Raw genomic sequence first — 26,898 nt, 5'->3', positions numbered from 1 at the left:
GTTTCTTCTACCCTATATCTTCCTTAATTGCCCATTAAAATGGTATACATAGTAGGCCTATTTATAGGCTAAGCTAAAGGCCCTCTTTTATTTGATTGTGAAAGTTATTATATTCGCTTTATGGTTTCTATATATGCCTCTTATAATGGTGGTGGTTATTATTTATTTATACCTTAAATTTATTTGAACAATTAAAAAAAATGATTTATTAAATAATTTATATACATAAATGTGGGCCACTAACTACTTATTTTACATTTTTCCACTTTCCCTACATATCATATCTTTTCTTATAGATGATAATAACTATATTAACAACCATCCAACAAAGCTTTTTCTCAAATAAAGTATTCTAAAATATGAATCATGGCAGGTACACTTTTATATAGGAAAGACGTTTCTTTATGCCTATTACAATGTATGGTATCTCTAAATGACTATTTTATAGGCTTTTATTATTATTATTTGTTTGTGAATGATCTTCTAATCTATATATCCTATTAAAACAATATCATATCTTATGCTGGCTTGGGCATACATTGGGCTACCTACTACTTATCCATATGGTATGCTCTTCATTTGTTCTTGCTCTAATATATTTTGTGCATTTTAATTTTGATTGAATTTGTATCCTTTGGGAATAGTTGCTATTGTAAAATTACATTCTTTCATTCTAAATCTCTCCAAAACTTTTTCGATGTAGGCTTTTTAAGACAATTTTAACGTTCTTTGGAATTTATCTTGGTGAATCTATATACCAATAACATACAAGGCTTCACTCATATGCTTCCTTTCAAAGTTTCTCATATTAGATTAAAAAACAAAAGGTTTGTATATATATATGAACTCCTAATCATGTAGGCACATTCTAAAGTAAACAATATTTATATAAAAGAGAACGAGTCATTACAAATGGTATTAAAGAACTAATCCCTAACTCTGATGTTGGAATTTGTTATTTATAAGGGACGTTTATCTTTTTGGTCCTATAATTCTATAGAACACGACCCAAATATAGATTTATTAAACTTGCAAATCAAGTGATTCTCATTTTCATTACAAAAACTTTTAGGTTTGGCCATCTATTCCTCCTCTTTTAAATCCATATTCAAGAACATTATTTTAGCATCCACACGCCATCTTGATCATTTTCTTAAACATGAATTGTCAAACGAGCACTTTCAACTTTGATATGTTTAAGCCTTTCTTCCTCTTCAAAGCACATGATCAAAAGTTCATTCATCGACCCATTTTTCTCATGTTTTGTAAGACAATCCACATCCCAACGGAAGATAATTAAAATAAGTACACTAGAAATGGCTCAAAATTTTCATATTTTAATAAGGGATTTAAGTTGAGTAACAAAATACCTTATTCCTATTTCGCGCTCACACATACTTATAGAATAATCAAATATTTTGCTTGAAAGTTTCTTTCATTAAGGTATTAGCTAGTGCTTTCAAAAGTAACAGATCTTTCTTCTATGTCCTTTAGAAAGTCTTTAACCCTTGAGCATCAAGAATAGATCCCCTAACCAAATAAATTCATTTTAATGCTATGAAACTCAAACTTTATTCTGAATCATATCAATTTAGTACTAATTCTAACTTTCTACGGATAAAGTTACCAAATAACTTAATTAATAAAGTTAGTAAGTATACAATCACCAAAAATAAAAATTATCATATATGAGGGCAAAGAAAAATTCATCCTTGATTTGATTTGATTTGAATTGAATTTATTATTTTATCCCAATTAAATTATAAAATCAACAATTTCCCCAACTTATAAACAACTTAATTGCAACATGATGTCATTAATTAAACCATAATCTTTTATGTGATTATCAAATCTTAAGATGTCATGATCATATCATCACATCTTAAGATGCTGCTTAAAGTCGTCTCAGTGACAACCTTAAAAATCACATCAATAATTGTAAGAATTATCCAAATAATTTAAATAATCCTATATCCCAAAATTTGTTATATTCACTTTTATCCTATAGTAATTAATTATTGTTTATTTATCACTGAATTTATTAAAAAGATAAAAATAATGATATATTTAATATTTTAAATCAACTTATTTTACAAAACCAGTTCAAAACCAAAATCGACATGGAAGGAAGATGGTCCTTTTTCCAGGCCCAGGCCCAGGCCCAGGCCCCAGGTTGTCAGTTGACACCCGCCTTCTCCATTGTCCCATCTTCACCCTCTTCTTTCATTATCGTTTCCTGTGATAGTGATAGTAATAGAGGTGGTTGAAGCATTGTCCTTCATTAGTTGCAGAGGAAGCTTTATCTCTCACGTCTTGACATTGTGGATGTGAAGCAGAGAGTTTAAAGCATTACTTTTAATGGTTGTTGCCCTGTCGTTGTTGGGTTCACTCTCCAAAGTTAGGCTGTGTTTGGCTTTGGACAATTTGAAAAAAAAAAAAAAAAGGGAAAGAAACTAAAGAGTTAAAATTAATAAATTATTTTTATGAGTTATTTCATATATATTTCACTAATTTTTAACTAATTGTAATCATAATTGACTTTTTTTTTTCATCTTAATGTTTAGTTTCAATGTATTTTTAATGAGATATTTTTATGAGCAATTTAGATGTAGCACGAGGGAAAGTGTAAAAATTCTAGGGTATTCATTTCATACCCGTTAAAGTTTTAATACCAATTATTAAAAACGTATGATGAAATTTAAATTATTTGATGAGGATACTGTTGGCCCAATAAAAACTTTGATACTAACAACATTAAATTAAAAACATAAAGATAAAATAATTCACACAATGGTACAAGGAGTTGTAACCTGGTTCGATCAATCAAATAAGAGAGAATATTTCCACTATACCATAAATAACATTATAGAAATATAACTAAATACAACTATTAAGTTCCACCGGTCCTTAAACATCCCATGTTTCTCTACTTATACACATCCTGAACCAAGAGCCTTATCTCTTTATTAGGTATTTCTCCACTTTGTGTAGTTTCCATCAATTCATTTTTCTCTCACAACTTATAATATTTATAGAGATATTTTTAATAACTTTCTTTATTTTGTGTTTTATAGTAGAAAATGGTTTTTAATTTAAAAATATATTAGTATTGATTTTTTTTTTTAATTTTGTTTTGAAGCAAGTTATTTTTTAAAAATAAATTTGAAATGTTTTCAAGTATTTTTTTTTATATGCAATTATAAAAAAATGCAATTGAGAATAAGAAAAATATTTTGGAAACTTTTATATTATATTTAATAATATCCAAAAAAAACTAATTTTTATATTTAAGTTTTCAAAGGAAATTTCATTTCTAAAAATCGGTGAAATTGTTTTAAGAATTATTTATAGAAATTATTTCTTGAGAAGTATTTTAAAAAAACATAGTCAAAACAATTTTTAAAATTAGGTTTTAGGTTTTGCTCAAACATACTTTGTTTAGATACATTTTACATTTTAAAACAATTTTTAAAATTATTTTACAAAAACAATTTTTGAGAGCTGTTTTCCAAAACAATCTATAGATTTCGACTTAGGTTTTGTTTAGATACGTTTTTTTTTTTAATAAAAAGTAAAAACCCTTGTACATTTTTTTAAATCTTATATGGTTAAAAATCATTTTAACTTTTTTTGAAAATTTTTAAGTAGTAGGTTTTTTTTAATACCTCGAAAATTTTAATCAATTTTTTAAAACCATTAAATTTTTCTTTGTATTTTATATATAGGTTACTGTTATTTTTTATTTTTTAAAAATAGAAAATAGAAGGGTATTCACATGCATAACCCAAAATAATTATTAATTTATAAAAATAATCCCTATCTTTAATTTTGTTGAGAAATGATCGTCTTTTGACATTTTCACTCATCTTTATTTTGTTTATTTTTAAAAACATCACATTCCTACTTTTTTTTTTTTTTTTTTATACTAAGATTAATTTCTCAATAGGTGTTCATTTGAACCAGATAGATTAAATTTTCAATCATAATAATGATACAAGTTAAATTTTAATTCATAATAATAACCTAAATTACATTATAATTTTGTTTCATTTATAAAGAATTTAACATAAATTAAGTTTTGTTTTTTTACTTTAAAGAGAACTTGAATATAATGAGGTTGTTTTCTTTTCATTGACAGAACTTTATTATAATGACTTGAGTTGTATTATGGTTGAGTTCATTTAAAAAGAAATTTAACTAAGGTTAAGTTTCAATCTTAGTTAGAATGTTTACATCTTCAAACCCGATAAAAGTCAATTATAAATAACTCCAACTGAAATCCCAACAAAAAACAAAAACATCCAACAAAAATTTGAAACCCAACAATAAAAAAACCCCTAATAAAAAACTCTAGCCAAATCCCAACAAAAACCAAAAATAAAAATCTCAATATTAAAGTGACTAAAACAAATTTAAACACTTAGCTTCTTAGGTTAAAAAAAAAACATGAGAATTATTTTTTTGGATTTTTAAAAGATTTCTTAATCTCACAATATTAAAGTGACTAATAGGAATTCAATGAGTATTAATATGGAATCATTTAATTTATTTAGGATTAACATAAAATATTTTCCTATTATATTAATTGGTATAGATATTTTATTAAATTTCGACACATTTATAAAATATTTGATTGACTCTAAAATCTTGGCTGACATTAAGAGCTTTTAGGAACAAATAAACTACTAATGGCATGGGTAGTCAATATTATATTAGTTTTTGGCAATAACAAACAGTATAGAAAACAACAAACATTTCTTTTTCTTACTACCAGACCATACTCCACTATGGTATTTCTTGTCTTTTGACATTTATATAAAAGCAAAATTTACCCAATACCTATCAAATTTACCATATCAATTATTAATAATAAAATTGAGGATACAAATATATAAGATCGGTTTCAAATAAATAAGATCAAAATATAAATTAATAAATTTAAAATAAAAACCAATATGATCGAAATGGAGTACAAAGTAATGAGATCAAATTTTATACATAATATGTAATGATTTGTTTCAATTTTCAGTAGGTATCGATACTAAAAAAAATTATGGAGTTCTAAAATTAAAAATTCATAAATTAAGACAATAAAAAAATGTTTGGTAAAACTTAATACTTATTATTTAATAATTTAATTAAATTATAATTAAATTATTGATTTAAAATTTATTACTTAATTTTTATTTTAATTATTAAGGTTATTTGATAAAGTTAATTTTAAATAATTAAATTGACATATTTATTTTTATAAATTATAATTAAGGTAAAAAGAAATTGAGTAATAATGAAACTCGTGGGATAGTGAAGGAAATTATAAAGGTAAGTAAAACAAATGAGGATAAAAAAAGTAAAATAAACATATAAACTTAATAATAAATTAATTATTTAAAGTTATTTTTTACTTCAAATCGTATCATTAAATTATTATACAAAATATATTTAATCACTTAAATTAAATTATTAAATCATTTTAAGTTATTAAATTTATTTATCAAACACCCATTTCATCTTTTACCAATTCATATCCATGTTCTACTATTAATTCTAATACCAAGTGTCAGCATTGAACAAAGGATGAGTGGGTCTAATTGTATTTATTATAATTTGAAAAGATAAATAAATGACAAAATAATAAGAAAAATAAAGTTTATTAAGTGGAAAAGTCAAGGTGATTGACAATCAAAGCTATATTAAATTACAACTACTCATATACAAATGAAGCGTTTTGCATGAGACTCGTTCTAAATCTCCAAATTCCAACTACTAAATTTAGCTACTTCTAAAATGGTTAATAGAATAAAAACTTTGGAAATAATTAAAATTATTATTATTTTCATGGATAATAAATTTGAAGGTTGAATTTGTTTGTTTGAAATGTAAATAAAAATAGATTGGGGAAACTTCAAATTTAAAATTTGAATTATTGAAGGTAAAGTTTAGTTTAAAAAACAAATCATATTTAATAAAATATTTGAAGACTCGGAAAAAACAAACAGGCCTTAATCTGCTTACCAGAGAAGATTGGATGAGATGGGCCACAAATATCTGGATTGAAGAAGTAACCAGTGAGGTTGAATAAGATAAGAACTAAGGAAACATGGAAAACTGGGATTCTGTGGGCTGATTAGCCTCGCCTGGAAGGAAACATATCGAAGTGGGTATGGAAAGGAGCCCAAGAGAGATGGGTCAAGATTAGTCGAGGCTTCTTTAACTGTGCCTTGATTTATTTCGTCACACGTCTGGCGTTGCCTCGTGAATGTTTCTTTGGACAAGCTACTGGCGAACTCCTCGTCCTTCTTTTCATTCTCTGAGTCTCTGGATGACCATTCAATGAATGTGCTCTCTGGTGGGGTCGGTGAATTGTTGCAGAAATTAAGAGAATTTCATGGCGAAGCTTTGGTTTTTGAGGTAACTGATCTTCGTTGTTCCTGGTGAAATTTTTGCAGAGATCGCAATTATTTATGGTGAAAATTGATATCTGGGTTCTGACGAAATAGATATTTGGGGCGTAATCTTTGTTGGGTTTTATGAGAAGTTGCAGGAACAGAAGGTATTATTGGCTTAATTTGATAATTGGGTTTTGAATAAAAACTCGTTTGGTGTGTCATCTGTTGTGGCCTGTGGGTCTTTGTGGGAAATTGCACAGCTGGAAACTTGTAGAGATTGAGAGCATTTTGATACTCGGGTTTCCAATAAAAAGGCATTTGCTGTGTTATCTGTGATGGTTTTCATATAAAGTTGCTGAGATTGAACACTTTGAGATCTTCTGTCTGAATGCAGAGAGTTCGATAAGCAATTGATGGTGGGTTTCTTTTCAATTTGATGTTACGGAGTGGGAAAATACAAGATGGCCATGGCAAGCAAAACTAGAAATATGCTGGAGGGTCTGGTAAGAGAGGGATCATTCAAATGGTTGCTTGGCAGCAGGAGTTCCTTCAATGATGAAGTTGAGGAGATGGGAAAGTCTCCATCAGCTCGGAAAAATTGGATTCAGGAGCTTTCGCCTGTTGCAAATATTGTCGTCAGAAGATGCTCAAAGTGAGTGAGGGGCTATGCCACTTGTATTATTTTGTCACCTTTCCATAATGTATGAATGAATTTTAGGCTGTAGGAGTGATTGAAAGTTCTTTTTCTTTCTTTATTTCTTTTCCTTTTAAATTGTTATTTTATGCTTGCTACAAATGTTGGGTGGACTGGTGATCTGCACATATCTTTCTTTGATATAATGATTAATACACAAATTGCTGGTCTTCTCATGGACAATTAAAAATAAATGATGCAGAATCCTTGGCATTTCTACAATGGAACTTCGTGAAAGCTTTGATGCAGAAGCTTCTGATTCTATAAAGCATCCATCATGTTTTGCCAGGAACTTTTTGGAATACTGTTGTTTCAGGGCACTTGCTCTATCAACACAAGTAACGGGTCATTTGGCTGATAAAAAGTTTCGACGTCTAACATTCGACATGATGCTAGCGTGGGAAGCTCCAAGTGCCACCTGCCAACCGTTACTTAATGTAAGTTTTTATTGGTTTAGCTATATCTTGATCATCTGATAGGAGGTATGTTCTTGCTAGATATTTGGGATCCCATTTATCAATGTTATAGTTGGATGTATTTCTTTTGGTAAGATAGTCAATAAGTTTTAGCAAATGGGTAACTTGTTGAATTTTAGTCTCTTTATGAATTTGGTCATGACCTAAATGCTCATGTAGGAAACTCTGGTTCCTACTTTTGTGGCAGTTCTTGACATTTTTGTGGATGTATGCTGCCGTCATTGTTGTTTCAGGTGGGTGAAGATGCCGCTGTTGGGATAGAAGCCTTTTCAAGAATAGCTCCGGTGGTTCCTACCATTGCCAATGTGATTATCAGTGATAATCTTTTTGAGGTGCTTACAGCATCAACTGATGGTCGGCTTCAGTTCTCCATCTATGATAAGTACCTAACTGGACTAGAAAGGTATTACTTAATGCATTGCCCTTGATTGCCCTCCTTATTTTATGGATGTAGATTTATTCAGTTGTTGATTGCTTTCATCATCATAATTTTAATACTTCTATCCATCAGTGTCTTCTTTCAAACTACAAAGCCAGTTTAAGATCCAGTTCTGAAAATCCCAAACCTAAACTAAATTCCAGGTTTTGCCTGAAAAAAACAGTGAAACAAACTATAAGGACAATAGGAGATAAGGGTCTAACAAAAGTGAGCCTTCTTTTATGAATCAATGTTAACATATAAACAATGATTTGATGAATTCTGTAATGATCTTATGTAAGTGGAAATAGAAATTCTAATAATATACAAAAATTTCCCAAAAAAACTAACTAATTAATAATTATTTAAAAATGTTAGTTATTATTCATGGAGTCATGGACCTAATTTTTTCTTTAAAAAAATTAGATAATAAGCGTTGTTCGTATAAGGGAGGCCTTCTCTATTATTTATAGCAATTATATATTTTCTGTGATTTTTGTAAGCAGTTAATTGTTCAGAACTGATGATTGAAATATCATATAAAAGCTTGAGTATGCAAGCTGTAGTTTGATGAGAATGGGACTGATGAGATGTAGAATGACATAACCTTATTATCATGATGCAATACTTGTGTTCCATATGAAAAGGACAGAGTAAAAATGCCTTGTTGTCACAAACCAGTATTGTGTTGCATATATATACATATTCCTTTTTTTTAATCTCGCAGGCCTTGAATTCCCTTGGTTGGGTTACTTAAATAGCTCTTTTGGTTTATTTTATTTTATTTAAATAACCATCAAGACATTTTTATTTTCTCTCTTCTGTTCTGGGTTCAGTTGTTTTTTTGGTTATCCTTATAGACTTGATAATGTCACAATTGTTTAAGTTTCTTTACTTTCAGTTGCATAGAACAAAACAGACAGCTACAAGGCCTGGTCTTTCCTTTTTTTTGCCTATCAGAAAGTCCTGGTCCATTTGTTTGTTGATTTGGGGTTCTTCCTTAAATCTTTGCTTCCCTAGATCTGGAATTTACATGCCCTTTATTTACTCCAATTTCAAGTTCAGGTTAATTTTGGCATCATCAATATTAATTTTGGTTGATGATTTCAATCTAGTTCCGTATTATTCAATCACTATTTCTACAGAGCAATAAAAAAGTTGAAGTGCCAATCAGAGTCATCTCTTCTTTCTACTGTCCGGTCCTCAAGGGGAGAAAAGATCCTGGAAGTGGATGGGACGGTTACCACCCAACCAGTTCTTGAACATATAGGAATCTCTACATGGCCTGGTAAGTTCATTGGATGATTTTTCTTTCTTTCTTTTTTCTTTTTCTTTTTTTTTTTAATCCAAATTTTGTAATTTTGATACTTATCTTTGTTGTATGTGTGTTTGGGTGGGGTGGGTATCCATGTTGATCAGGGACATGTTTTTAACAGTTCAGATCTTTAAAATGCCAAATTGCCCTTATCTAAAGGAGCATTTACTATCTCATTTACTCTATGCAGTATTTGTTTTCTTATTTTTATTTTGACAAACATTGGGATTTGCAGGTCGATTAATTCTCACAGATCATGCGCTTTACTTTGAAGCTCTTCGTGTTGTATCTTATGATAAGGCCAAAATATACGATTTATCAGATGACTTAAAACAGGTCGTTAAACCTGAGTTGACAGGACCATGGGGTACACGACTTTTTGACAAGGCAGTTCTGTATAAATCAATTTCCTTGTAAGGCATGATGCATACCTATTTCTTGTATACTTAGTAAATCTAATTGTGACATGCCGGTTTTCAAACTACATAGTGTCATTTTATTATTGTTTTTACTTTCCTTTTAGTCATAATGCTTCTTTGCTGATGTCTGAGAAAATTATAAGCTACTAATTTTTTAAGGATTTCTCCTGTAGATCAGAACCAGTTGTGATTGAATTTCCTGAACTTAAAGGACATACTCGTCGGGACCATTGGCTAGCCATTATCCGAGAAATTTTATATGTTCATAGATTTATTCATCAGTTCCAGATTAGTGGAGTTGAACGTGACGAGGCACTTTCAAAGGCTGTGCTTGGAATTCTGCGAGTGCAGGCCATTCAAGAAATTAGTTCTGCAGTTCCTCTTCGTAGCGAGGCTCTTCTCATGTTTAATCTTTGTGATCAGCTTCCAGGTGGAGACTTAATATTAGAAACACTTGCAAACTTGTCAACATCAAGGGAATTAGACAGGACTAACAATTCAGTGGTTGAAGGTGGGATGTATTCAATCTCAGCCTTGGCCATGGTTTCTAACTTAGGGTTTGTTTTCGGAACAAGTCCAGATGTTCCTAATGAGGCTGGGCTTGTTGTTGGTGAGATAGCTGTTGGGAAAATGACTATGTTGGAAAAAGTAGTGAAGGAATCCAGAAGCAACTATAAGAAGGTGGTGCTAGCACAAGAAACAGTTGATGGTGTAAAAGTAGATGGCATTGACACCAATTTGGCAGTAATGAAGGTATGGGTAAAATTCTAAAAGTTTTCACAAGGCTATGCTTTTCAACTTTCTGTGCTGTGGTTTATTCCACTCCTCCCCCGATTCTTTTCTTTCTTTTTCATTTTTTCCTTAAATTTCCTTGAAGAAAAGCATTTTAATTTGTTTGAATACTGTTGGTGTGGGACACTGTGAGGAATCACATTTGGCTCCCTAGGTGGCTATTCCTAGAGGCAAATGCAGTTTCATACCCATATTGAAATCTGTTAGACTCTCTGTAGTCTAAAGAAAGTGTATAAGGTTTCTCCTTGGCTATATGTGAGGATTAAAATGTCTAGATTGACAGAAATATCGACTGTCCAGATGTGTAGGAGGACTTGAAATTTCCATTGACAAAAGAAACAATTTTAGGGAATTTTCAAAAGAAAATATGAAATTCAATTGGAACTTCAGAAATTAATAACATAAATAACTACACACTATTTGGACTAAAGGAAAAAAAAATTCATGTATAAGGTGAAAGTGCTTTCATGGATAAGGTGAAAATAATGAGTAATTGATGTATAGGGTCAATTCATGTAAGCTGTAAGGGTATGTATAAGCTGTATATTGGTAAAAAAGAAAATGTAGTTGAACATTGGGTACTAGTTTAGTGTGTATCATTTTATTTCATTATATTTTGACTTAGAGCTTCTGTTTGTGTCAATTTTATCTGTGTATCCTCATATTTTTAATCTCTTTATGCTTTATTTATTTATTTATTTTTATCAGAATCTCTTTATGCTTTATTGTCATCATCTTTTTCAATACATATAAAAGGGAGAAAGACATTCAAGCTAATTGGATGTTTTTATTTATTTAATTTTTTTTCTTTGGATTGGATATACTTATGGGTGATGTGTATGTTAATTGGAGCTTAATGTTCATTTATTTTTCATTCTATAACACTTTTTGTTGTTAAAGGTATTTTTTCTTTGTGGTATTAGATTTTTATTCTGGTATATAAGAAATTTTACCAATGTCAAAGGAATAGAAATGCAAAGCAATTAATACTCCACCGTACCAATGAAGTTCACAAGGGATGCAAATTATGTTTATGAGGTAAATGGGTCATTAGGTTACCCTGCCCAGAAACTGAGGAGGTTTCTCTTCAAGAAACTGAGATGGAGCTTATGTCTTGGGAGGTTGTGAGGAGTAATGATGTAGGGTGCTTGTTGGTTTGGGCACCCTTGATAAGGGTTCATGCCTATGGTATTTTGGTTATAAAAGGTGGTCCTTTGAACTTAATAGATTTTATTGATTGGGTGGGTTCTCGGTGAGGGAGGAGGTGTTTTTTGTATTTCTTGTTGTTTTGGTTCAGCTGTAAGAGGGCAAGTGTCTCTATACTGTACATCTTTGGGGCGCTATTTTAGCCCCTCTTCGTAATACAATACTTCTACTTATTTATAAAAAAAATGGTATTTTGGTTATATGGGACAAAAAGGTGGTGTTGCTGATTGGGCTGGAGGTGGGTATCAATTCAGTTTCTTGTCTGTTCAAGAACTAATAGGATCATTCTGTATGGCCCTTCAGAGGGGAGGGTTCTGGTCATTTTCCTTTTCTTTTTCACAGTGGTGGATTGAGGCTTGGAAAATCTCTTTCATTTTGAGACAAGTGGCCAAGGAGAAGTTTGGGGCTTTTATTAAAGATTAATTGAACAGCCTTCATTTTGCAAGGGGGCCAAGTTTCATATTAACTAGTAAATTGAAGGCTTGAAGGACTTGACAATGGGGAACAAGGCTGTTTTTGACAATTTCGAACTAGGCAAGTGTGAGCCTTGGATTACATTAAGTAGCGGAATGTGAAAGAAAGTGCTGAATGCTGTCTAAGTGGAGGCAGTGGGTTTCGAGTATGAGGCTTTGAAGAGGTTTGGAAGCATAAAGTTTTTGAGGAGGTTGATTGGAGAAAGAAATCTGGAGCCTTGTGGTTTAGGAAGGGGATAGGAATACCAATGTTTTCCATAGAGTTGTTGATGCCCAGAGTAGCGGCATCACTTAAGCAAGAGTTCTTGGTTATTTGAAGTTAAAGATTTTTAGAAAGGGGTGGTTTTTTTTTTTCCAATGCTTGTGTTGGAATCACAGAGTTACATAACCTGGCATTGGTTAAGATTGTCTTTTCTTCTTTATCTATAAGGTTGGCTTGGGCTGGCAAGGTCTTTTGAGGAAGGCCCCTGATGATTTACTTTGACATTTTGGCAGCAATCTATGGGACCTTCTCGGTGCTGGTTCTTTTTAGAGTTTGAATGCTATTTTTATTGCCTGTTTCCTGAGATTTTAAGGACTATAGACCCATAATTTCTGCAGAGGGAAGTATGTTGGGTAAGAATTAGAGGTTGTCCACGTGTTTGCTGATGATGCTACGTAATTTTGTGATGGAGATAGAATACTATTATTGTATTGCTAATATGTGCTGTTTTTTCAAGCAATGTTGGGTCTCATGGGCAATTGTGACCAGAGTGGGATCATCTAGACTAAAGCTGTTGATTGTGGACCTTTTCATCTATATCAGGACGTAGGTCCATTTACATCCCGATATAAAAGGTGTAAACTCATGCTTATCATGAGGCCTTTAGCCAGTCTCCCAGTGGAATTTATGTTTGCTTTCAGTATCCCTGGCTCTGTTGGTAACCATTTAGAAAAATCTAATGAAATATTCTATATGAGGTGGTGAAGAAGATGTATGATTTGGTAAAATATTATACTGTCTGCACCTCAAAGAAAGGAGTTTCGAGCATTAGTACTTGTTCTTGGCAAAGTTATGCTTGGTAAATTGTTGTGGAGATTTGCAATTGGAGAGAGAAACTGTAGAGGTATGATGATCAAGGAGAAATTTGGGTTTGGAAAGGGGCATTGTAGTTGAGGGAGAAAGGGGACCAATAAGCCATGGCATTTGACAAGCTATTCAGAAAAGTTGGAATCTTTTCCAGGCATTCACTGAGATATTGGTGGGGAGTGGGTTGAGAAGTAAATTCTGGCTTCATATTTGATGTGGGGGTCAGTCTTCTGAGGATCGCTTCCCAGTCGTTTTCTGTTTGCTGGCTGATAGGTCAGCTGAAGGTTGTTTCAGGTTGAAAGATGCTCAAAGTGATTAAAAACCTAGCTTCTTCAGTAGTTTTCAAGATTTTAAGCTCAAGACTCTTCATGGTCTCTGCATTCATAGCTATAGCATCAGAATGGATGGGATTCCCTTTGTGGAAGGTGTCATGATAGGGGTGATTCTTGGTTTAGAATTTTTTCCCTGGGTTGCTAGCTCCCAGTATATCATTCGTTCCTATTCTTAGTGATGTGGTATAACATTCTTGCACACCCACAGTTCTCACTTGCTTGGAAAGCAGCTTAGAGGAAGATTCTCACATGGATTAGCTAATAATGAGGTGGACTATGGTCAATTGGTGCTACTAGTGTTGCTGAGTTGAGTAGTCCACAAATCTTTGTTCTCCATTGCAAGTTGGCTGGATCTTTGTGGCATTACATCTCATTTTTTGGCATTTGGTTGGCATTGCTTTTTCCATGAAGTGTTCCTTGACTTGTTGGCATGGTCATGCTGTATGTAAAGGGCAAAATGAAGTGTAGATGCTGGGTCAAAGCTGGAATAATGGGAAAGAGTTTTTGGTTCAACTTAAATGGTGTGTCTAAAATCCTTGTTCAAGTGATCTAATCCATCCTTGGGGTTGACAGTGGGTACTGTCTCTTCTGGAGATCATTGAGAGTTTACTGTTGGCTTAACTTTGTTTTTGTTCTTTTTCTGGGGTTTTTCCTATAGGGTTCATGGTACTTTAATTGAAAAATCCAATCATATTTTCCTATTTAAAGAAAAAAAAATCATATATCATGAGCTATGGCAATATTGCAAGTAGTTTCTAAGTTCTAGCATGATTATTAAGCATCTGAGTGGGGCAACTCCATTGTTGATATTTGCTGCTCAGATCCATAATTTTGGGATGACTGACAAATTGTGCTGTCACTTGGGAAAACTTGACAATCTAACATGCCCAAAGCTACTAGAAGAGTGTAAAGTGCTTGGAGAATGGGTGAGAATTAATGAAGATTAATCAGCATTGCTTAAAGATTAATGTCCTGAATGAAGAAGAGGAAAGGGTGAAGATGGAAGCTTAAATTAACTGTTGGAGTGCTCCCACAAACTAGTCAGTTTTTAGCAATTTCCATCAAAACAAAGGCTGTTTTAGGAGAAATTGCCAAAAAGAAAAAAAAAAATGTTTCTGCTGCAGTTATTTGTGAAAACAAAAGAGGATCCTTCCCAGAGTATAGATACCACTTGACATCTAAAATATCAATACTGCTCAATATCTGAACTATCAGCAATATTTCACCCATATTTTCCATGTTTTCATTCTTGTCTACTGAGTTTAGATTGCATGACCAATGGAATGGGTGCCTGCCAATGGGTCTTGATCAGGGTTTCAAGTGGTCTCCCAGAGGTTTCAGGTCAATTCATATATGGCTAACATCATCTAGTTGTGGATAATCTGAAAACTTGATGGGTCATAGTCTGATCCACAAAGGCACTCCGATATAGTTGTTATAAGGGTCGCTGGTTTGGCATCTATTGTACAAAAGTATGTATGAGAAAAGCTAACCTTGCCACCTTCAAGAGGAGGTTAGCAACATCCCCAATTTAATCTCCAAAAACTCAGTTTATGTACTGGTTTTATTTATAAGATGTGAAACTATTTCTTTCTCACTTGCTATTTTTCATCTTCTTTTTTCTTTTTGGGATACCGTTACTGCTTCTGAAACATGTCTCTTATAATTCAAACAGATATAAAAGGAAAAGCTCTCAAATGCCATCCATGATCTGAACTCAACTACAGATATAACAACTTCGAATTTAGTCCAAAATAAACTGCTGTTACTTTTATTGTGTAATTTGAATACCTAAATCTTCGTTTCAATTTTTGGCACTGCTGTGGTATGGAAGGGTTTATATATCCTAGTTTAGGATAGGAGACCATACAAGTAAAAGTAGTTCTGGAAACCCTTTTTATTTTTTTTGATAAGTAAAGATAAATTCATTTAAAAAGAGACCGCCATAAAAGCGACTCAAGCTATACAAACCTATGCAAGGTATACAAACCTATACGCCCACCACCAAAAAGGCCAAAGAAAAAGAAAGAGACCTAAAAACCAACAGGCCCAAAAAACAACCTTAAAAGGATCCCAACCAATCAATAAAGTTAACCATAGATTGAGGATATTCGACTATAAACAACTTAGCCTCAGACCAAAGAGAGAGGATAAAGGAATATTTCAATCTCTGGATTGACAACTCATCATCCTTGAATGTCAATCTATTCCTCGCCTTCCAAACCGTCCAAAATATATGAAGAGGAGTAGCTCTCCACACCTTACTGCGCTTTTTGACCACAAATGAACCAGCCAGCTAAGAAGAGTCTCTCTAACTGAAGAGGGCAACACCCAAGACACCCCAACCAAGGTAAAAAGTAACTCCCATAAGGCCCTTGTTTTTTAACAATGAAGAAGCAAATGGTCTATGGTCTCCTCATTCTCAAGACACATAAAACATCTATTTGCCAAGGACTATCCTTTTTTCTGAACAAGATCTAGGGTTAAAGCCTTACCCCAAGCAGCCTCCCATGCAAAGAAACTAATTTTGGGTTGTACCTACACATTCCAAATACAGCTAGAAGGAAACAAAACAGGGCAGTCCGCTTCTAGAGCAAGGTAGAGAGACTTGGCCGAGAACTTGCCGCTCTTTGTTTCGGTCCAAACCACCATATCATCTACATCTCCAAGCACTCTCTTCCCGTGAAGACGCTCCAAAAATATTTCCACCTCCTCCACCTCCCAATCATTTAGGGCTCTTGAAAAGCAGGGATTCCAACCCCCCTCAGGCAAGGGATCCCAAACATCCGCCACCCAAGCTTCCTTTTCAGCGGACAAAGCAAAGAGGGAAGGAAAAGACTCACACAAAGGGGAATCCCCACACCATCTATCCCTCCAAAATCTCGCCCTCCTCCCGTTGCCAACACTGAAGGAAATCCGTGCGCCCACCAACTCCCAGTCCATCCTTATTCCTTTCCAAAGCCCCACGCCATGCGCCTCTTTCACTTCCCGAGAGCACCAACCCCCTCTATCTTTCCCATATTTCCCTCTAATCACTTGATTCCACAAAGCCTCTTTCTCATTTGCGAATCACCAATTCCATTTGGAAAGACATTTGACCCTCAATCCCTATTTCTTTTTACTTAAGCATACCACCTCCCATCTTACTAAATGTGGTTTTCGCTCCAAGATGCCACCACCCAAAGGAAGTCCCTTTAAATCTGCTCTAGTCTTCGTCTAACTGAACTTGGTAATCTCAACAAGGACATAAAGTAAATAGGAAGATTCGACAAAGTACTTCGGATTAGAGTTGCTTTCCCTCCCTTGGATAAGTATTGTCTCTTCCACATAGCTAATCTTTTATGGAAGCGCTCTTCCACTCCATCCCACATTGATACCGACTTAAACGGAGCACCCAAAGGAAGGCCCAGATAAGTGGATGGGAGACTACCCACTCTACAACCGAAGTCCAAGGCAAGATCATCAATATTCTCTACCCTCCCTACTGGAATGAGTTCACTCTTCTCCAAGTTAATTCTCAACCCCGATACGGCCTCAAACCACATAAGCAACCAACTTAGGTAAGTCAGCTGGTCTTGAGAAGCTTGGCAAAACACCAAGGTGACATCAGCAAACAAGAAGTGGGAAATTTGAACCCCTTCTTCGTTCCTACCCTTCACCTTACAGCCCGACATAAAACCTCCCTCCACAACCTTTTTAAAAAAAGAGCTAAAAACCTCCATGGCAATCACAAAGAGATAAAGCGAGAGAGGATCACCTTGCCTCAATCCCCTTGAACTTTGTGAGAATCCCTTAGACGTTCCATTAACCATCACAAAGAAACTTGCAGTAGATATGCACCACTTAATCCACCCTATCCATTTCTCCCCAAAACTCATTTTCTGCATAACTGTGAGAAGAAAAGACTAATCCACATTGTCATATGCCTTCTCTATGTCAAGTTTGCACATGATCCCATTTTCATTATTCTTCAGAACCGAGTCAATGGCTTCATTAGCTATTAGCACTGCATCTAGAATTTGTCTACCCTCCACAAAAGCCCCTTGAGCCTTAGAAACCACCTTTCCAACCACTTTTTTAAGTCTATTGGCTAAAACCTTAGCCAACCACTTGTACAGACTTTCCGCTAAGCTTATGGGCCCGAAATCCCTCAAATTTTCAGCCCCCACCTTTTTTGGGATTAAAATCAGAAAAGTTGCATTTAGCCTTTTGACAAATTTACTGTGTTCATAAAACTCCTTGAAGAAGCTCATCACATCCTCCTTCACAAAGTCATAAGCAAACTGCCAGAAAGCCATTGTAAAGCCATCAGACCCCCGGAGCTTTATCCCCACTACAACCCACCAGCGCGCCATGCTCCTCCTCTTCCATGAACGACACCTCCAAAGCATCAACATCAAATTTTGCAACGTTTCGCACTGTAGCTTGGATAAAGGAGGGCGCCAATCCCCCGAATTGGACAACAGGGATCTAAAGGCATTTACTATTCCTTCGCTAATCCCATTCTCCTTTGAATGCCAAACACCATTAATCCTAATTCGGTCCATATTGTTTCTTCTCTGTGAGCGTTTGCCATCTTGTGGAAAAAACCTGTATTTCTATCACCCTCTTTCAACCACACTTCCCTAGATTTTTGTCTCCAAGTAACCTCTTCTAATAAAACCCATTTTTTGTATTCTTTCCTCGCTTCTCTTCTAGCATCCATCTCTTCCAAAGACAGTTTGTTAGTCTTCTCCTTTGCATTCCAAAACTGCAGCTGATCCAAAGCCAAATTCATCCTGTAATCCACCCTGCCAAAGACATCTTTGTTCCACTTCTTCAGTTTAAACTTCACAACCTTTAGTTTTTCAGCCAGAATAAAGCTTGCAAAACCATTAAAGTTGTTCCCCTCCCACCAAGCCTTCAACAAATCCTTAAACCCCTCCATCTTAAGCCACATATTCTCAAATATGAAAGAGGATGGTCCTTTTCTCAAACCCCCTCCTTCTAACAGAATTGAGAAGTGGTCAGACACTGGTCTCGAAAGGACACATTGCCTTGAGCCACTAAAACGACAATCCCACTCCTCATTGACCAGGAAGCGATCTAGCCTTGAGAAAAACTGATTATTCACCCCTCCGCTCCAAGTAAAAGGACCCCCAAACAGAGGCAAGTCCTTTAACTGTAAGTCTTCTATTACATCTGCGAATCTTCTCATGTCTAAATTATAACTCCCTCCTCTTCTGCGCTCTTCAGGGCTTAGGATGGCATTAAAATCACTAGCAACACACCACGGCCCATTCCAGAGACCGTAAATAGCCTCAACTCATTCCAGAAACATTCCTATCTCTCCTCATGGTCGGACCATAGACCCCTGTAAAAGTCCACGTAAAGCCATCCTCACAGTTCTTAAAATGGCAGGAAATCGAGTGTTCTCCATTTTCTAACTCAAGCAATTCCAACACCCTATTATCCCAAATCACCACTATACCACCCGTTGTACCCCTTAAATCCACAATTCCCCATTCTAAACATCTCCCCACTCTTAAGCTCCGAATAAGACCCTTTGACATCTCCTGAATTTTTGTTTCATGCAAGCAAACCAAGTCCACCCTATTATTGTTGATCAAAGCTTTGATCGCCTTCCTCTTATCACAATTATTAGCCCCTCTAACATTCCAAGAGAGTAGACGAATCTTCATCTAAACTTCGAAGAACTGCACCCCCCCCCCCTCCCTTCTCCTCTTCCAATATAATTCACAGTTCATTCCAACTTCCTCAACTCCCTTTCGAACTTTGAAGATTCCAATTTTCTCTTTTTTCTACCATATAGCTTCCCCTTCTGAAATTTCCTTTCTTTCATTCTTTTGAGCAGAAACAGAATCTCTCCTTCAAAGCCCTCCGTCGGCATTCCGAGGCATCGGCTAAACTTAGCCAAGCAACTGGACTGCAAACACAGCTCCCCCATTTCGTTCTTCTCCTCCATACTCTCTTGAGTATCCCTTTCCAATCTCCATACTTTCTTGAGCATCCCTTTCCAAAACGTCCTCCGTCCCCTCCTCGATAGTCCCATTAGCCAACCCCGACGACTCGGGGACTTCCGCCTCCCTTCCATCCGCCATGATCAACCTTAGAGGACCCAAATCTACTCCCCCAACTATTTTCGACCTATAGCCCTGACCGCAACCCCCATCTGTGGCAACAAGCATCCCATCCCGCCCAGAAAGAGAAGAAGAAGAAGAAGAGAAATTCCGCTTTCCCAACGAGAAAAAAGCTCGAGAAAGAGAAACTGTTTACCTGGACGCCTCCTCCATCAGAGCTTCATCGGTAAGTACTTTGGTGTTTGGCGCCGGAGGGACGAGCCCTGTTGGAAGCCGAAATCGACCCCTTCTGGACACCCACAGACCACCGCTCGACATCCCCCGCAAGCCCTAACTCCAAAGGAGTCTTTGACAGTGGGTCGCCCCACCTCAACTGGACCTTTAGTTGAATCCAAAGTGGGTCGGCCCACTTCCATACAATTATGCGTGTTTGGTAGTGGGCCTAACTGGGACGACCCACAGTCCTCAGTGCAAATGAATAGGCCCTCCTCATTGGGCCTCCTCTGGAAATTTATCTCCATCATGATTGAAAGTGGGCCTAAGTGAGCTGGCCCACATTTTTCTTTGTTGCCAAGCAGGCCCTCCTCATTGGGCCTCCTTTCCACTGCCGTCTCCAAAACCTAGCCCAAAGTTCCATTAACTTTGGCTGCAGGCCCAAATTTTGAATTGTTCCCCCCACCATACTTCTGCCTTCTTTTAGATGTGTCCGCTTCTGCCCCTCTTGTCGGCATCAAGTCAGAAAAAGAAGCCTCCATGTCTTTTCTGTAACGTTTTTCTCCATCTTCAGATGACACAGCCACTTTTGCAGGCTGCTCAGTTGACTGCATCTGCTTCACCACATAGCCAGCGCGTGAAACCCCTCCTTCTTCTTCCCTAACCTCCTGCTCCTTTCCCAAGCCATTTCTGGTCACTGGAAACACTTCGGACACCCTTGGCAGCACCTCCCACCACAGTTGAATAGCAAAACAAGTAGTGCCGATTACCACTTGCAGAGAACTTGGCCATTCTAACCCCTTCGACTTCACTAATATTTTGGCCCATTGGAGTTCCTTAAATGCAACAGTGCTTTCATCCACTACAACAAAGCCCCCACAACAGTCTCCAATCTTTTTGAAAACTTCCTTGCTCCAAAGGTGCAGCGGTAATCCCATCACTCTCACCCAAACTTCCTTGAGTTGTTTACAACTTTGAGAACACCCCACTTTTGGGTCCCACCTTTCCAAGTGCAGAATCAAATCCTTAAAACACCGGAAACCTCTAAGTAACGCTTTGTCTGCTTCTGCTTTTTTCTCAAACTCAAACAGAATAAAAGGGCCCCCCATCCTTGCTAACTTCACTCCTCCTTTGGGTTTCCAGTGATTTTTCCCCCAACTTTCCAGAGCACACAGGTCTGGAACCGAAACCAAAGCCTCTCCCCATCTCCCAACCAAGCATCGGTCCAACAGCTCCCTTCCTCTTGACACATCTTCTTTTCCCAGTTGTAGCCACGCTGCTTCCCCTAGCCTTCTCACTCTTGAGACTCCTCTTGTCTTCACCGCTTCAACGTAGGAATTTTCTTTCTTCCCCTTAGAATCCCCATCTCTGTTCTCAGTCTTAGAGGGAGCAAAAACTTCCCTAGGCTCATCACGTGTCGATATTCCAAGTGAGCAAAGTTTTTCAGCCAGCAAGGTCCAGCCTCCCAAAAAACCTTTTCCTTCCGGGGACACTAAACAATGTCTCTTTGCATCCGAGTCAACCACTGAACATAATAAAAATCTACCGGCCTCATTTGCTCGACATTCTAGTTTAAACTTCCTACCTCCATCCTCCCAGCTTTTAACAAATCTCTGCGCAAACTCACCCCTACAGCCAGCCTCCACCCCCTCCAACAGCCAGCACAAGCTGGAGCTCCCAAATCTAATCCATGAAGTGAATCCTCTACTTCTTTCCACAATAATCCCCTTTAGTTTCTTCCCAAGCACATCCACAGAAATTTCAAAAGACTTAGAGTCTATTGCAAACCAGCAACTCCCTCCTCTTTTCCCCATAGTCCTCAATATACACAAAGCAATGCCTACAGTTCATATATTAGTTCTGGAAACCTGGTGATAGTATAAAAAAATCTTTCTGCCATTACTACTAGTGAACATCAAGAAGGGTAACTGTCCAGTGTGCATAAAGCAATAACAAATTCAGCAATAACAAAATAAGGAACAACATCAATTTAGGGAAATGACCATGACCATGATTTTCCTGAGGGGAGAATGCAGATGATTACTGTTAGAGTGTATGATATACATTATGAGTGAAAATCCTGCAAACTTAAACTTTTAGAAAATTGGTAGTTCAACATGGTATCAGTCTTGTTTAGTGAGGTCATGTGTTCAAACTCACAACTGTATATTTAAATCCCCAATTTATGAAGTAAGCCCAAAAGATGCTGATTGTGGTTGTTTGCCTATGGACTTGAGTGTCTTCCTACATGTAGGTACAAGGCTGCGCAAGAGGAAGGGTGTTAGAGTGCATGATATAATATTATGATCTCAAATCCTATAAATTTAAGCATTTTAGGAAAATTGGTAGTTCAACAATTACCATAAAAAGTCTGCATATTGCAGTTGATTCAATCCTTAGCCGAGAGGCAGATTGTGATAACAAATCTCTCATTGGAAATGTAATTATGATCATTGCTAACCCCTCATGAAGGTCTCACACACACATGTACAATCATGGGGCTTTACTTTTGATCTTCACCTTAGGTAAAGGCAGCACTAAATTCCAATAAGTGTTCTCATTGTCGTATCTTTTACATCCCATGGACCTGCAGGAGTTACTTTTTCCAGTTATGGAGCTTGGGAAGTTGCTTCTTTCTCTGGCATATTGGGATGACAGCAGAAAGTCTCTGGCATTCTGCTCAATTTTCACTTACATCATTTGGAGGTAAGATGCTTTCTCTAGCAACCATTTTCTTGTGTTATTTGTTATTTTTGTGGCAAGAAGTTGCTTTTGAGATTGTTAAGTGTCATTGTCAACCTTTCTACTCAAATACATGAAATTAATTTAAGCATAGCTTGTCCATTATTAAAATTCAGTATTTTCCCATGTGAGAAAGCTGGAATGTTTATTATCCTTTGTTTCTGGGGAAATGAAATTTTGGAAAGGAAGGTCTTAATGCTGTTGGATGTGATGCATATAAAATGGAGAGCTGCCTTACTTCGTTTTGGAGGATGAGATTTTATCAACAATCTATTTGTTAAAAGGAAGTTCTTTGTTTCATCTCTTCCTTTGGTAGCTGGCAGTGGAAGAGAAAGCTGTTGAAAACATGATGAGCCAGGTATTTTGGTGACTGTTTCTGGAAATGCCATAAGCATCATCAGTGATTCTCTTGGGAATTTTTGCCCTCTTTTCTTTCAGTGGGTGAAGTGGCAACAAAAACTGTGCTACCTTTTTCTTCTCCCTTTCCTCCTCTCTTGTTAGTCCCCTAGCTCTATCGATTTCCTTTCTTCTCCAAGCAGTTGATGCCGCTATTTCTGCCATCCTTTTTAATTTAAACCTCACTTATTTCATCCATATCAGTTCTTCCAGGAGCTTAACTATTGAAGATCAAGCTTTTGCATTGGGGAGATTTTTTATAGACGCCACCTTATATACACAATTGAATGTTCAAAACTCATTCATTGTAAATTCCTCTAGAGAATCACTTTCCAAATTCTCTTCCTTTTAAAACTACATCCTAATGAAGAAAAAGATATACTCTATAAATGTTGTTAACTTTAATTTTGGAGACCATAATGGTTGACTTGTGAGGCTGTTCTATAAGCCCACTGGCATAGGTTTGACTATTAAGGTGGTGGAGAGCATAGCCTCACTGGCAGGCCTGAAAGAGGCTGCTTCACTGCGGATCTGAAACCTTGTGGTTGAGGGGGATTTGGTGATACTTTTATCCTGGGTATCTTGGGGTAATATCAGTAGATATGGTGGATATTTCGCAGATCTAGGAGATGCAGTTGTTTTTTGGCATGGATGTTCATGTTTCTTTTGTTTTTTCCTCTTTTATTTATTTATTTATTTTTTACTCTTTTGAAGTTTTTTTTTTTTGGTTTTCAAAGACTATAAATAAAAAGAAATAATAATAGTTTTCATAGATTATGCGGTTTCTGATGTTGAGATTTCGTTGGTTTTTTATAGGTGAGAATCATAGAAGCTTTTAGTGAAACTTTTGAGTTTATTTATTTCTCTCTTTCCCCCCTCATCGAAGGCCCCAATGCAACTACAAATTATCCATTTTTATTTCATTATTAAGTTTTTTGACGCATAGGCATCATTTTGAACTAGCTAATTGTGGAGTGTTGCATTTCAAGGAAATGCCATCTAGCTAGGACAGTTCTCCACTGGCAAGGCACTAGGCCTCTTCTATCCCCAATGTGCCGCATGTGGTTACCTCTGCACTTCCTTGCTCACTATCTCCATTTCTTATGTTGTAGTATAGGGTAATATTGATATGATGCCTATTTCAGGCAGATGCCTTAGCACTTAAGATTCCTTGAACCGCAGATGCTCTCCCATGGTAAATGCAAAGGGGGTTCTCCTCCTCTACCTCCAGGTAGAGGTGACACCACATGTAAAGGGAATGACTACTGCATTCCGGTCAGTTGGTGCCTAGAAAAGGGTTAGTATTCCTCCAAGATGGTCCAACCTAATGATCTCTTAATCCTTTTGAATGTGTAATTGTGGACATAGCAACCTGATGTTAATATGTCTGCTTGTGTTGAGAGAAGGGCTTTGGTTCCAATATGGACTTAACACATCTTAATCCTTGGCTGGCCCTCCCATCACCATCTTGGGACTGGTTTGTTGGTCTAGGATGTTGGCTAGAGCAGCAGGCTTGCCAAGGTGGAACTGACATGCATGAAATCTGGTAGTTGAAATGAGAGGGTGGAGAGGACGACATGTGTCTGTGAGTGACATGTTATTACCAGAGGCTTTCATGTCATCAAATGGTAATTAATACGGGAATGCACCTTCTTGGAGCACCCTTAAAGGATCTATTTCCACAAAACAAAAAAAAAAAAAAAAAAAAAAAGAACTGGGAACTTGCTCTCCCTTTGTTTTTTACTCTTTTCTCTTTCATATCTTATACTAGAGCACTTGTTGCAGTCCAAGTGTACCTCCTGTATACAGAGGTTATGCTCTCTTTGGCACAGTTCTTAATCTATTTATTTATATACATATATGTATATATATATGTAAGATCAATTGGGTTGGAAAGGGCAGAGGTTCGCTTTTGAGATCTAAACAATATTCTCCCTGTTTCGAGGTAGGGCTTGAAACTCCTTTTGCTTTTAGAATTGTCCAAGGGGATTGTGTGTGTGTGTGTGTGTGTGTGAGAGAGAGAGAGAGAGAGAGAGAGAGAGAGAGACAGACAGACAGATAGAAAGAGAGATAGCTGTAGTTACAGAAAGATGGAGAGATAGGCATCAGTGGTTGGTTCACAACTCTATTTTATATTGTTGTATATTCTTGATTCCTAATCCTAGTGCATGAAAATTTTTAAGGTATTTCTAAAGGTTATGACAAATTTTTTAATTAAATCAGCTTGCTAAGTTGGCTTTGGTTCATTGCATGCAGTGGCGGAGTTGGGACTTTACTTGGGGGAGCAACCTTTAATACTTATACATATTTTTCCAATTGAAAATAACTGTAGGCCTTAGCTCAATGGCCCCTGGTCAGTGTTTCGGGGGTGGGGGGTGGCAAACGCTAGTCCTGGTTCGAGTCCTTGCTCCAGAGTAGTGGAGTTTTATTTTTTATCATTTTCTGGAGGGCAGCTGCCCCCCAAGGCCCCAGCTGGCTCTGTCCTGCTTGCATGGCACTTTGTTTCTTGAGAACTTACATGATATACATTTGCAGGGGATGGCCCCCCAAGGTCCCAGCTGGCTCTGTCCTGCTTGCATGACACTTTGTTTCTTGAGCACTTACATGATATGCATTTGCAGGGCACTTTGTTTCTTGAGAACTTACATGATATGCATTTGCAGGGGATGGCTGGGTTATGCCTTGGCACTGATACTCATCTTTATTGCGGTCTTTATGGCACTTACGAGATGTTGTGGTCAAGGGAGGCCCGTTGAGGAAGTGAAGGTAATAGCACCTCCTACAATGAACACAATGGAACAGCTTTTGGCTGTGCAAAATGCGATTTCTAAAGCTGAAGTGTTCGTCCAGGATATGAACATTGTTCTGCTCAAGTTACGGGCCCTGTTGTTGGTCATTTTCCCTCAGGTTTAGTCTCTTCCTTTGACAGTGATGAACCTTTTCTCTTTCCCTTTCTTCCTTTCCATTTGATATGAAGGACACTACATAATTTATGGTACTTAAACTGTAACTTCATTGCACAAGATGCAGCTCTCACTGAACATCATAACATGAGACATTGGATTCTGCCCCCATTTAGCCATTTGAAAAGATAAAGAAATAAATAAATACATTGCCTCTGAGTAAATGGCAGGAGTGCCTGGTGTAACAAGTCACTTGATGAACAAGAGAGACAGTAACCAGAGAGAAAAATGATGCCTAAAAGTTACATTAGATGCTAATCTTGAGTAATATTGGGCTATTCAAACACACCATGGACATGCTCTGGCCCTGAATCAACCGGAGATTTGTTTATACCTGTCTTTACAACACTGCTTTTTTATGTCATGATTTAGCTTCTGCTCGTCAATTACATTTCAGTGCAAGACTGTTTGATGAGGTGTTTCCATTGTGATTAGGCAAGCCTCAAATTTGCAATGGCTCTCTTGCTCATAGCTGTGGTTTTGGCCTTGGTTCCCCTCAAGTTCATGGTTATACTGACCTTTCTGGAGACATTCACACATTATTCACCCCCAAGGAGAGCAATCACAGAGAGATGGATGAGGAGATTCAGAGAATGGTGGTTTAGCATTCCAGCAGCTCCTGTTCTTCTTGAAAGAGAGAAGGAAGAGAAAAAGAGGAAGTGACATTATAGCAACTTGTAAACTATGCATATATATGTGTAAATGTGTCTCGAGTAATATGATGTTTTTTCTTTTTATCTTTTTTGAAAAAATATTTATAGGCCGGGATGTAAATTTCTACCATGAAAAATAACAAAAATAATAAAAAGGATCAGTTGTTTCAATTGCCCTGTTTAGTATGTTTTAGTGTAATTGGACATATATTCATTTCCTTGCTGAATGCAGGACAAGATAATCTGGTGCGAATTGAGGATCTGCTCA

General features: G+C 36.4%; 1 protein-coding gene across 2 annotated transcripts; it reads left to right on the top strand.

The window, feature by feature from the left end:
• Positions 1-6,053: 6,053 nt before the first annotated feature.
• On the top strand, positions 6,054-26,801 carry LOC117904421. Of its 2 annotated transcripts, none has more exons than XM_034817010.1 (10): positions 6,054-6,411; positions 6,784-7,041; positions 7,286-7,520; positions 7,793-7,962; positions 9,123-9,265; positions 9,528-9,705; positions 9,885-10,464; positions 22,470-22,582; positions 25,678-25,921; positions 26,413-26,801. In XM_034817010.1, the coding sequence occupies exons 2-10, from the start codon at positions 6,851-6,853 to the stop codon at positions 26,638-26,640; spliced, it is 2,082 nt and encodes a 693-aa protein (XP_034672901.1). In that variant the 5' UTR covers positions 6,054-6,411; positions 6,784-6,850; the 3' UTR covers positions 26,641-26,801. The 2 variants fall into 2 exon arrangements, with proteins under 2 accessions (XP_034672901.1, XP_034672902.1); XM_034817011.1 differs by having other exon boundaries at positions 6,054-6,553.
• Positions 26,802-26,898: the final 97 nt, after the last annotated feature.

The sequence above is a fragment of the Vitis riparia genome, chromosome 17, assembly GCF_004353265.1.
Source record: "Vitis riparia cultivar Riparia Gloire de Montpellier isolate 1030 chromosome 17, EGFV_Vit.rip_1.0, whole genome shotgun sequence".
NCBI classification, from domain to species: Eukaryota; Viridiplantae; Streptophyta; class Magnoliopsida; order Vitales; family Vitaceae; genus Vitis; species Vitis riparia.
Note: the sequence above shows the minus strand (reverse complement) of the source record. Positions and strands in the feature narration are given on the sequence as shown.

Excerpts from the sequence above, each read along its gene's own strand:
- LOC117904421 (XM_034817010.1), top strand. The coding sequence starts at position 6,851 with ATGGCCATGGCAAGCAAAACTAGAAATATGCTGGAGGGTCTGGTAAGA. Across the intron at positions 9,706-9,884 it reads CTGTATAAATCAATTTCCTT|ATCAGAACCAGTTGTGATTG; the intron begins GTAAGGCATGAT and ends TTTCTCCTGTAG. Across the intron at positions 25,922-26,412 it reads TGTTGGTCATTTTCCCTCAG|GCAAGCCTCAAATTTGCAAT; the intron begins GTTTAGTCTCTT and ends CATTGTGATTAG.